At 42.7% G+C, this 13,076-nt stretch overlaps 1 protein-coding gene across 1 annotated transcript; it reads right to left on the bottom strand.

Moving 5' to 3' along the window:
• Positions 1–18: 18 nt before the first annotated feature.
• On the bottom strand, positions 19–4,498 carry LOC307027608 (angiopoietin-related protein 2-like; the record flags this gene model as incomplete). The annotated part of the gene is made up of 2 exons (XM_079695891.1): positions 4,135–4,498; positions 19–946 (listed from the first exon to the last, which is right to left on the bottom strand). A coding segment is annotated over exon 2 (895 nt), but the record flags the coding sequence as incomplete, so codon positions are not given.
• Positions 4,499–13,076: the final 8,578 nt, after the last annotated feature.

Genomic DNA, 13,076 nt, shown 5'->3' with positions numbered 1-13,076 from the left:
TTTGTATTATCTACTTACCAACGGGCTCACTTGTAAAGCTGTATGCAGCGCTTGGCATCGTGGGCAGTGGAGGCGGTACTGCTTTAGAGTTCTGGTCGTTCTGTATCTCATTATTCATGCGGTTGATGGTGTGCTGGTTGAATTTCCGAGGATCGTAGGGTCTGTATCCTCCGGGAGACAGTTCAGGCATCTGTACGGGAGGTTGAGGCATCACAGGGGGTTGTGGGTAGACCGGGCGTATCCGTTCCTGCACCACACCGTACGAGTGTCCCCCCCGCTGACAATGCTTCTCCAGGTGCAGCAGGAGGGCGCTCTGGTTGTTTGCGAGGGCCGACAGACGCTGGTACTTGTGCTCCAGGTCGCTGTAGCGTAAGCCGAGCGTTCCCATCTGGTTCGTGTGGTTGAGCACTCGGGTCTCCAGCTGCGACGCCTCCAGAGCGTTGTCTCGTTTGCGGATGATCTCGTGCAGCAGCTGCATGTAGAGCTGCGTCACTCTGGAGTTCATGTTGCGGCTTTCCTTGCGCAGGAGCTTGACTTCATTCACCACCCCTCCGTCGACTTGTATCAGCTGCTGCAGAGCTTCGATCTGCCGGCGCTGCTTCTGAAGCTCGGTGTTCAGCAGCTCCAGCTCCTGCTTGTTGACCCGGTTCCCCAGCATTTCCTCGGGCTCCCTGGAGTTCACACAGATGGACCCGGTGCTTTTCTGCTCGGGGACGACAAACGTGTAGGAACATTTGTCCGTTTGGGAGCGGCTGTGGTCCATGACGGCTCGTTTTTGCCGATTTGGGGCGAAGATGAACTCTCTCTCCAGGATCTCATCACTGTTCTCGATTTCCTGAGTGCCTTCTTGGAGAGAGGACTGGGGTCCGGAGAGCAACAGGAGCCCCAGCAGCACCCCCACAGGGAGAATCATAGCACAGTCCTGCTGCACGAGCCAAGATGATTCCTGGAACAGAGTGGGATGAGATGATCAGTCAGTCTCTTCTCTCATTGCATTAGCTAAAGAAAAACGTTCACATCAGGCGGGAATCCACTGTTATATTCAACATGTTTACATTATCAGAGTCAGTCAAAGTTATTGTCAATCTTTCAGTTTGTGTGTACAGACGGAGAGATCGAAATACCCACAATCCCGAATATAAAAACAAATATATATAAAAATATGTATGTGTTTGAATTCACATCAAACAGTCAATATTTTGGTGATGAATAGAAAAGCATTACAAATCATTCTGCTGCTTTCGGGTATTAAACTTTGATCAGACCTTTTTGATATATAGAAAAATGTTTTGCATACAAAAACAAATATGTAAGACCCGTTATGTCATTGCAGATTCACCATTGACACCTTTTTGAAACACCTAAATCCCATATATTTAATAGTCAAAGAATGTCTCAGGGGCTTAATTATTTTTTATATTTTAAATGGTGTCAGACTTTTGAATTGACCCTAGATTGTAGTGAGGCTACTTTGTAACTGATTTCAATCAATGTAAGGGAAACAAATCAGCTCTGTAGGATGTACAGGGAATTATTTAAGATGTTCTTAGTGTGAAATGTACATAAATTAAGATATTTTTGTAATTAGTGACAGCCACCTTAATCAATAATAATAAATAATAATAAACTCCTCACCCCAGGTCTTTCAAACTGAATTCTGTGCAAATCCATGAAGCCAATTACCAGACAAACAACTTCACCACATATCCCAGGACTGCATAGCGAAGCTCAGACGTAGCATCCGAACACGTCCACTTAGTTGTGTCACAATTGCTTAAGCCAAGTTTGATTTAAGCGATTATGTGTGTACCGACACATCTGTAACAGTTCACACGAGAGATGTGAGATGTTCTGCACCATGTCAGGCTTTCTTTCATGTCTCGCTTTCTATGGAACATGACATCAAGACACCCACTGGCCCCAAAGAAACCGCTCATAGAGACACAACCACACATGACATTTAAGATCGATCTTTTCCAGATTGATCTCAATTCGTTCTCATGTCTCTGTCCAGGAGAGCGGTTAAATTGCTACATGCTGAATGTTAAGCGTCCAGATGTGGTTTAATGGACCAATCTGCACAATGACTACTTTTACTTTTGGTACTTCAACGATATTTTGATGATAATACTTTCGTTATTTTAAACGCAGGACTTTTACTTGTAACAGAGTATTCCTACACTTCTACTTTTACTCAAGTACACGATCTGAGTACTTCCCCGACCTCTGGATGATAGTGAGGTCTATCTCCACCGTGTGCCAGGGCATCTGTTAGATCTGAGGTCAGTGGGAAATGCAACAGGGAGCCCATAAAGTTAGTCCAGACCCCGATCACCATCTGTCAGTTTGACTTGTAGGAGGTGTCAGGACCAACTGAGCTCTGTGGATGACCTCACAGTCAATCAGCAGCAACAACAACAACAGTGATAAATGAGTTTGTCACGCATGCTTCCTCCCTCCCTGTCTTTGCCCCTGTGTCTCCTTCAGTCCCACACACACACTCACTCACACACTCACACACACACACACACACACACACACACACACATACACATACACATACACATACACATACACATACACACACACACACACACACACACACACACACAGGAACAGTTGCTGGTGCTTCCAACTTGTCTTGGATGCTCAAGCATGTCTTTAAACCACAGGACACACACACACACACACATTTGGTCTGGGCGACTTACTGTAAAAGAGTAGCTGGTGAGATTATCGCAGTTAATTATCAGTCCCTGTTGGAGTCGTTTCACGAGTCTCTGACGTGTATCCTCCTGTTCTGCCTCAACGTGAAGCTTCATGAAACTGAGAAGCTTTCCTCAGTTTTGATCCGTGTTGTGTTTCGCCCTTACACACCATCAGTGCTTCTGACGTTAGCGCGGCTCAGCGTTAGTCTTTACATGTTTGCATGATTAAGATAAATAAATAAAAGCTGTTCCTTTTTTTTTTATTGATCACAATTTCGGAGGCAATAAACGAGGCATTACGTGACATTTAAAAAGAGTAGGAAATAAACTGACTTAATCATAAAATAGAAACGTCTCAAAATAGAAAATTAAACGGAACTAAAAAGTTAAATATTTACATAATGACAGTGAAAGATATATATCTGATTATTGTCTGTCGAATATACACTATGGAGTGTCGATTACAGCTAGCAAAATATAAAAGTAGGATATTATTTACATTAATTACACTGTCGATTTAAGAAAGTCGATATAACCCCACAGATTAATACAATCCCGTTTCACAGCGTACTTCCAAGTGGGATGTTGCTTAAAAGCAAAGGATTGGTATCTTTATTAGAGTTAACCTTTACATGATGACTGGTAATGCATTGAGAGAAGTATAATTGGGCGTGCAGCACTCGTGATCAAACTTGCTTTAGTACTATTTCAGGGTTTATTTGAAAAACTGATTATGCAAAAAAGTAAGAACTGGATACGTTTGATACTTTCACACGGATTAACGCAAAGGAACTGACACTTTGATAAGAGTCAGTCTTCACATCCCTTTACGGTGTACTACATATCCCAGAAGCTTTGTAGAAATGAAGGAGTGCGTTTGAATTAAAGTCCATATTAAGGAATATGAAAGGTTCCATGTGGAGCTTTTTACCTCAAGTAGAGCTACGGAGAGCTTCTTTAAATGTGGGTTCAAGTTTTGTATTGTCTCATGTACACTCAAGACGACACCCGTGCACAATCGTATGGGTCATGACAATGGTTTCACATTACTCCCCTGATCTACACTCGAATAATAACAGATCCTGTTACGAAACAACTGCATTTGATAAGGAAGTCATCTGTTCTGGAGCTCCTCGTTCCACACCACTGCCACGGCACACTATTCAACAAGTCATTGATGACAGGAGGTGACTCTAAGTTGATCTTCTTTAAATCCCTCCTCAGGCAGAGCTTTAAAACAAATGTAAAATCTATCGAGCTGTAAACATGACATGCAAGACATCTAACATGTTTCCCAGCAATGAGAGTATTGGTTTAAACTCACAACGCATGCATTTCATCCCCCTAAAGATCGTTTAAGGGGATCGAAGAGAACTCAAAAAGTCAGTCATAGGAAGTGAAAGGCTCAACGGACTGCTCCACTCACCTCCACTTGTCTCCTTTTCCTTCAACCCCCTGCCTGTCTGTGCCTTCCTCAGCAGTCAGTAATTCCTCATGTCCTCTGCGTTGGTCCAGTATTTAGTCAGTGGAACGTCTTCACATTATTCCCCTTGGCCCGCTGTCAGTCACTTTCTTCATGTGGAAAATGTTCAGCCCTGATGTCTCTCCACAGGACCCCAAGTGTCCAATCAACGAACAGCCAGAGCTTTCCCGCTGCGACTTCATTCATCGGCACCTTGGTCATGTGATGAGTCATCAACTGAACTCACGCCTGTTTACTCACTTGAAAAAAAAGAGCCTGGACCTCCCTCTGTAATCCTGCCATCACCAGGGAGTTATTTAGCAGGGAGCCTCGGACACGCCCCTTTCTCCTCCCCTTGACAACAGGGAGACCCCCCCCCAAATAAACCCATGTCCCCTGCAGCCCCAGCCCCCCCCCCCCCCCCCCCCACATCTAGCACTTTTTTCCATTTGTTTCCCGTCAAACCCATGACTGTGCCTGTGGTGTGTGTGTTGCAGTTAGGTCAGGGTTTTAGAGCATGTAGATTTGGATCTAATTTAAGCTTGTTTTTCCTTTTGGATTATACAATATATAAATACATGTTTTTGGCCTTTCAGGTGTTGCTAGGAGACACGCTGTCAACATCTATGTTTGGTGCTTATTAGAGAACAACGTATTGTATTTATCCACATCATGTTTTCATGTCCACACAAAGCCTTGACTGCATACAGATTTCCGGCGATTCAAACTTTCCATCCTTTGACAATTGTGTGTGTGTGTGTGTGTGTCCTCGTGTCCTCGCCCCCATGCTTGGACCACACCTCTCTTTACACTCCATTTCACTTTGTTCTCAACTACACACCTGCAGCGATTTGTGAGTGTATGCCACACAGTAGCAACACTATCGCCGGGCAGAAACATTTGACACGCACACACCTACAGTGACACACACACACATTCACAGTGACTGACACACACATTCACAGTGACTGACACACAGGACATACACACTGTCAGACACACAAACCTGAACATGCACACACACATACACATACACACTGACAAGTACAAACACATACACTTACAGTATAAAGACATACATACACACTGACAGGTACAAACAACTACACAAAGACATTCACACACATACAACACACAGCATCACACACACACACAGGCACACAAACTAACAAACAGACGCTCTCACACACACACACACACACACACACACACACACACACCCACTCTTATTTCCCGTGTGTCATCTATTCGATCTCCGCACGCTGAGATGTTTATCAGTGAGAGCAGGGATTGTCTTTTCACACACTTTGCCAAAAGCAGAGGTGGAGTTAGGACAGCGTTTGTTATGTTGTCATAGAAACTGCTGCTGGTTACATAACACCTGACAAACACTTTCAATAAAAATTCAGTGACTTAATTGTTTAAAATTGCACGGGTTGCATATCTTTGTCAATGGATTTAATCAAGAGAGGTTGAATAGGGAAGGGAAACTGATTGATATACATGCATGTTGTAACGGTTGTGTATGCTTGAAGTCAACACATTTGACTAAATAAACAAAAAGGACACATTATTATACTCCTATAAATGACTTCATACAAAGTTGAAACATCCAGATGCAGCATAGCGTGATATCAGAGCCATTAATCTTCCTCTATGTGTAGAAATTCTTAAGAAACCTTGTAATGGCTTCATACTTTACGTCATTCAGTCCCGCATCTTTTCCTTCCTTCCTGTGCATTATAAAAGAGGACGTGTCCCGGCCTGTACTCTCCCGTCTCTTCTTCTTTTCATGCACACAGTGAACTCTGCTGGGCCTCATCATGGCCGACAGGTAGCCAGGAAAACAGAACACACTCGAGGACAGAGTCATGACTGTTTCTGACCGATGGAGCAATTCATTACTTACTTTACTCGACCAAACAGATGGCGCTTGGATGGTCTTTCATGAGCCTTCAGGAAGTGATGCGTTTTACATTTGCTTAGAATTAGTATGAGGAGGAAGACCATGACTGAACATGTAAGGAAAGACACTCACCAGACTTTCTAATCAGAGAGGTTTAATTCAAATCAGTATGCTCTGATTGCATGAATGTAAAAAGGACAATACCACCTAAGAACATTTATAATTAGAGTATACAGACAACGGTGAGGAAACAACATATAACTTGTAAAATCAAGAAAATAGCAGAAAGCATATGATGATGTCTTTGGTATTTTACTCTAAACTTTGAACACACACACACTCACACTCACACTCACACTCACTCTCACACACTCGCAGACATTCACAGGGACAGACACACATACATACACACTGATAGGTAGGTACACACACATGCATACACACACACACTCACTCACACTCACACACACTCGCAGACATTCACAGTGACAGACACACATACATACACACTGATAGGTAGGTACACACACACACGCACGCACACACGCACACACACACATACAGACACACTGACGGGTACAAACACACACAGATATTCACACACACACAAATACACCTGCAGTATACACACATCCATACACAGTGACAGGCACGTACAGCTACACACAACATACACACTAAAAGACACAGAAAGCATATTATGATGTCTTGGTATTTTACTCTAAACTTTAACCGAATTCAACGTTATGTATCAATCGTTTTGGTAGCAATAACAATGTATACCAAAAGTGTCTTTAGAATAATCATGTTGTTCAGAAATAGTTAATTTGCTAGCTTTTACAGGAACTGAGTGATGCAGGGTATAGCATACACTTTTAACACATAATTGAAAGAGGCACCAAAGAAGATCAACAGTGCTTTTCCATGGAGGCAGTACTAGAGCTGGATCCCGATTCCTGAACAGTTTTATCGTGTTTCCACTGCAAAGGCACCAGCTCACCAGCCCCAAAACTTGGTACGAAATGGGCAATAACTCACTGCCCAGCAAACACCAATATCTAAGAGGTGCTTACATCAAAGTGAGAAACATCAGTTCATGGGGAGTGTGTTGAAGAGTAGAAAAGTTACTGGAATAGTTTTGCTTGCAATTTAATCTAGCTTTGTAAGTATAAAAGCAACATGAGTCCAGTTTTGCCGTAGTCTGTCATTGTCGTCATTGTGAGGAACATTGGTGGTGGCATTGCTTGGAAAAGCGGCGAGCTAAACGGCGATGTCATGACGTGGCGCCTATCAGACTCTAGTTAGTGGAAAAGCAAATGGGTTTGTAGGAAATCCACAAGTTGACCAATCTCCAAACCAAAACTAGCCCCAGCATGGAACTCTAACAAAGCTAATTTAAGTGGAAAATGGGTAAAGGTTTGCCAGACAAGTATGATTGCTGTGCAGCAGCAATTTATGGGCTCAGTACGGTCTCATAATACACACATGCACACAGAAGGATTATGTATTTCATTCAATGCACACACAAATGTGTTCCGTTTCATATACATGTAAATAAAATCCAAATACAGAAAAAAGTTTTAAATGTCTATTTTTGATCCACACATATTTGTTTTCCGTTTAAAACCTCTGAACCTGCAAACACAAACTACTTTCTGTGCACGGATCGCTGTGCATTCGTGTGTGGGTTTTTTGAGACTCCCCTGACGGTCAGCCGATTCGTACTTGTAATTTTTTCTATCTATACACAAGTTATTGAGCCGTTTCCGCTCTACATCCTGAACTCCTCCCTTCGATGCAATGCACTTCCGTTTTTGGCGGACTGGGTTTGTTTTGCTAGCTAGCTCCGTTGTGCCGACAAAGCACTGATATCGCAGAGACAAAGAGGATATAACAATTACAACATGAAGAAAAGTGGTTCGGGAACTACGTGTGCGGTAGTTGGTTGCAATCACTCGAGAAAGCACCTGAACGAGTGGTTAGATAGAGAGTGCTACGACCACAAACCAGCACCCAGAACCCAGCCATGTTGTTCATTAAATACAGATAAACACAAAAAATACTGCATGCATTGTATTTTTTAATATTATATATGAATATTTTCATAGTGATGTAATTGTGTGGGCTGCTTTTATATTTTAATTTGTAATACCTGTTAGGATTAAACATGTGATCTTTCTTGTTGAAGCCATTTCTTTAGTTTCCTCTCAACAATTAATTAATTCAGTGTTATTTATGTACAGTATGAGCTTAATATGAATGATGAACTGTGTTAAAAGAAATTGTAGCACTCTAAGGAACATATGAAATGCAATAATGCAATAACAGTGCAATAATGAAATTAAATTACATCAAACTTTATTTTCACTCAAACAGTACAGGCACATATGATATATTGCACAGCATAAAGAGATCATGTAAATTGTGCATTATGTAAACAACAGACAACTGTTGGCTCCTTTGGGCATGACCAAAATAAGGCAGTTTATTTTGGTTTTATGCTGGGCCACGTCGTCATGTTATCCTCCCAGTTTTGCACTGAATTCGGGTGGGGGAGAGTAACGCCATCTCCAGTCAAAGAAGTAGAATCGTGTTCCCAAGCTAGCATCACTGTTAGCATCGAAATCGCTGTGTTTACACCAGTGCCCGTCTGACTGTTTACATCGGTTTACACCGACAGACGCTGTGCAAAAGACTTCCGGCGGAAATGAAGTGCATTTGTGTAGTGTCATGGCGCTACCCGTGTTTTGGCGCGTAAACTTGTCTATAGCAAATCAGATGTCTCCTAAATTCTAAGCCAATCCCATGAGCGCGCCCCCACGAGGTTAGATTTATTGCGTTCATGACGTAGCGCTTCATGTACGCATTTTGCGCAGTCCGGAGCTGACGGGTCCATGCATGGAGCCTGCCTGCAGGCGCTAATCTCAGGACACCTCCACTCTCAGTGCATTGTCACTTTCCGAACAGGAAATGCACGCAAATACAAGCCTTATATTATTAAGGTACAGCGCCACTTTCCGAACCATTGATGAATGCTTGTGTGTACACAAAAACGGCAGGCAAAACCGTTTTAAATGTGTGTTTCCTTTATGGCGAATACAGATGCTTTATTTATGTCTGTATGGAGTTGTTGTGAGTGTGGAGGGAGCAGCTACAGGTTAGCTTAGCCTAATCGATCAGTGCGCTCCGAAGCCAGTGCTAGACAGTGAACTGTCAACGGGGGGAGCCCCGCCGGTCATAATCGGCCGATATTCACTCTTAATAGTTTGATCGGTGCTCTCTATAAAGGCCGATCAGGAGAGCTGGATCTGATCGATATGGACATAAATGCGAGTGAAGTGTAACCGGACGCGAGAGAGAGATCAGATCAGCTGCTGAGTCTGACGGAGATCATGTGATTGGCTTAGACTGGAGGAGACATCTGATTGGCTATAGATGAGAGAAATTACAAGTACGAATCGGCTGACCGTCAGGGGAGTCTCAAAAAATCCACACACGAATGCACAGCGATCCGTGCACAGAAAGCGGTTTGTGTTTGTAGGTTCAGAGGATTTAAACGGAAAACAAATATGTGTGGATCAAAAATACATATGTAAAACTTTTTTCTGTGTTTGGATTTTATTTACATGTATATGAAACGGAACACATTTGTGGATCCGGAAATACAAGTGTGAATCCTTTTGCGGATCATGAAATACAAGTGTGAATCCTTCTGTGTGCATGTGTGTATTATGAGACTGTTCTGAGCCCATAGCAATTAAATCCGGTAACAGATCTCCCAGGTTTCTTTGTTAAAGGATCTGCATCAATTGTGAAGCAGCAGGATTGCATGCTGTCTGAATGTGCAAGGATTTGATGGACACACGCTGAAAAAACGAAAACGTTGACTTTAATTAAATGTATTATGTCAACAGATTTAACATCACTGTAATAGGCAATAATATTAAGTTGAACCTAATATTTTTAACTTAATATTATTGCTTTCAACTAACCTAATACAGTGATGTGAAATCTGCTGACATAATACATTTAATTAAAGTCAACCTTTCAGTCTTTTCAGTGCATGGAGACTAGGTTTCGCAGAGCGTCAAAGAAGCAGGGAGACAGGAAGTAAAGATCTGCAGATGTAGCCCAGCTGAAACACATTACACACTAGACTATGTTTCTGTTGGGATGACATCATCCATACATATTTGTAAGGCATTTCGTGTCGTGTTATGCAGATGTAATAATTAAGTTTGAGCTGCCAGCACAGCTGACATCATGGACAGCCAATATCTCAGTGGAGTCAGGGTGTCTCATGGAGAAGAATGCAACAGGCAGTGGAAAGGTTTTCAGCCAAGATTTAGGAAAGATTAGTAGTTTCTAACAACATGTTGTCTACGTCTGTATATGAAAGCATATTTTCATTGGCGCTTAATTTCTGTTTTTTTACGTCTTTTTTACAATTACAGTTATTTTGCCAACGTCGTATTGCTTTAATAATTCCTGGCCAGCTTAAATGTTTTTGAAATACGGACAAAAACTTCCTGAGGTGCTACCCAATATTTCCACAAATGGTTTCCATCATACCCTGCCCTCATCAGTGGAGCCTGTACAGTTTTACATGTTGGCACATCTTGTAAACTTTGTATACGATCGTTAATGATGAAGGCTCTCTCTGTGTTTTCACCAGTTAGTGGCAAAACATCCTGATGCTACTGTGATGGATAAAGTTGTCTGGGTGGATGATTTATTCAGGTCATAAAAAGCCCTGACTTGCACATCACTGACATGTTGTTTGTTGGGAGAAGTTTGATGCCGTTTATTCCATTTAAAGAGGCCCTATTATTACTTATTATCACAACAGAGCCGGCCAGCTAACCAATCAGAGCAGACTGGGCTCTGGTTTCAGACAGAGGGTGAAAAGAGGTGCTGCAGCACAGGAAGTATGAGAAAAATAAATAGCTTTTTGAACATTAAAGCATGGAGACATGTCAGAGTAACGGCCCGTCCACACGGCGGCGTACGTTGAAGCTTCAACGCTTCTGCCCATTCACTTTGAATGGGGTGACGTCATGCTTTGCCGTACTGCATTGTGGGAGCGTCGGCGGAAGTGTCAGCCAATCAAATCATATGCCAGTACAAGATCTAGCCAATCAAACCGTGTGCTTGTGTGTCCGGGGCGGGAGATTCGTGTGATTGGTTGTTGGTCGAGTTTCAGGCAAGCTCACCGGCAAGCTTCAACGCACGCCGCCGTGTGGACGCTGCGTAAAGGAACAAAATACAAATATGAACCTGGAAATGAGCGGAATAGGGCCCCTTTAAAAGGTGCATAGTACCTGAAGCCACTTCTACCAACATTAGCACACTTCATTACTGTCGTTATTTCAATGAAAGAACCAATGTAAGATTGTTTGGAAGCAGACACGCTTTGTAAATGAATAACATGATGGCTATTTCATTCAGACCTATGGACTGTAGCTTGTTGAGAAGGATTTTATGATCGACAGTATCAAAAACTTTCTAGAGGGCAGCACAATCGTTTTTATGGATGGAACAGAGACTTTTATCAATGACGGTACGTCCACACAGCAGCTTTGAAAAAATCTTGAAAATCTTGGAGCTGGGCGTGTCTGAGAGCTTGGGGATTTTTTGCGAGCAACGCGACCAACAACCAATCACATGAATCTCCCGCCCCCGGCATACAAAGCAAAAAACCCCGGGGATTTTATGCGAGCAATATATACTGTATATATAAAATCCCCAAAAAGGCGAAAACCTACCAGTTTCACCCACTGTCTCTGCCACCTCCCTCCATGCCTGGTTCCTCCGGTTTGTATCCCGGTAAATAATTCTGGTCGTAAAGAACCGGGTGATTTGCTACCGTCATTTCGCGTTTGGAATATGAGGAAATTAACTGCGGTCTGGCTCTCCCAGCTTGCACGCGGTTTGATTGGCTACTATGGCTAGCGCTTGTACTGTCAGATTTGCATAAACGGGATTTGATTGGCTGACGCTTCCAGCTCAGCTTCAAAAGTTGAACATTGCTCAACTTTTGAATCCTGAAAATCCTGTAAATCCTGTAAATCTTCGCTTTGCTTCCCCACAATGCAGTTCGGCGAAAAGCGAGGCAAAGTGACGTCACCCCCATTCAAAGTCAATGGGCAGAGAAGCGTTGGAAGATTTTTTTAAAGCTGCTGTGTTGGACGTACCGTGACTGAAACGGCAGATGTGATCGTGCAGTGACCTCATGCTGTGGCTCTAATATGTTGAAAGAATTGAATAGCTTTAATGTCAAATTGGAGCCAGATACAGTATCCGAGGTGTCCTTCGTCCTCATTATGGAAGACCGCTGTCCAGGTTGCATGAAGGCCAGCCAGCGGAGGGTGGATCCAGAGACAGAAAAAGTCTGTGACATTAAGCAGGGGGCGATCCGTACGCCAAGAAAGCAAGAATGGAAAATAGCATCTAGAAAATAGCTTTTTCAGGGTAGCAGTCAAGCTTTTGATCAATCAACACACACAGCCATTATAGCTGAAGCTGTCCAATAATAACTCATTGCAATCGTTAAAGTGTATCTTGACAGTAGACGGAGGCGTTTTCTGGCATGTGCCACACCGTAAGTGCACCATAGTTTTTCAAATGCATGACTCATGACTAAAATCCTTTAATCAGGTAAAAGATACGAGACATCTGTTATCATGAACACAATAAAAGCTTCTAATCACTTGGTCCTAGTCTCAGCGGTGTGGGTATGGATGTTGTCTCACTGAACATATGCTACTAGTCGTCAGAGGGGATAAAAGTGTATTTTAGTTGCAGAACCTAAAATTAAAGATTACTAATTTCCATGTTGCTTCACTTTTAAAGGGCTGATGTAATGTGTTCTGTTGGATCGAAATTTGGAAAGATTGAGAAAGCAGCCAAATTAATTTTTATTTTGTTTTAAGATCCACAATATAGCCTTCACACACGCAAGCTTACACGAACGAACAAAAATACACAGCTGCACAGAGCC

This window comes from Notothenia rossii, assembly GCF_949606895.1.
Source record: "Notothenia rossii genome assembly, contig: scaffold_415, whole genome shotgun sequence".
Taxonomy (NCBI): domain Eukaryota; kingdom Metazoa; phylum Chordata; class Actinopteri; order Perciformes; family Nototheniidae; genus Notothenia; species Notothenia rossii.
The sequence above is the reverse complement of the archived record's forward strand: the minus strand, read 5'-3'. Positions and strand labels throughout refer to the sequence as shown.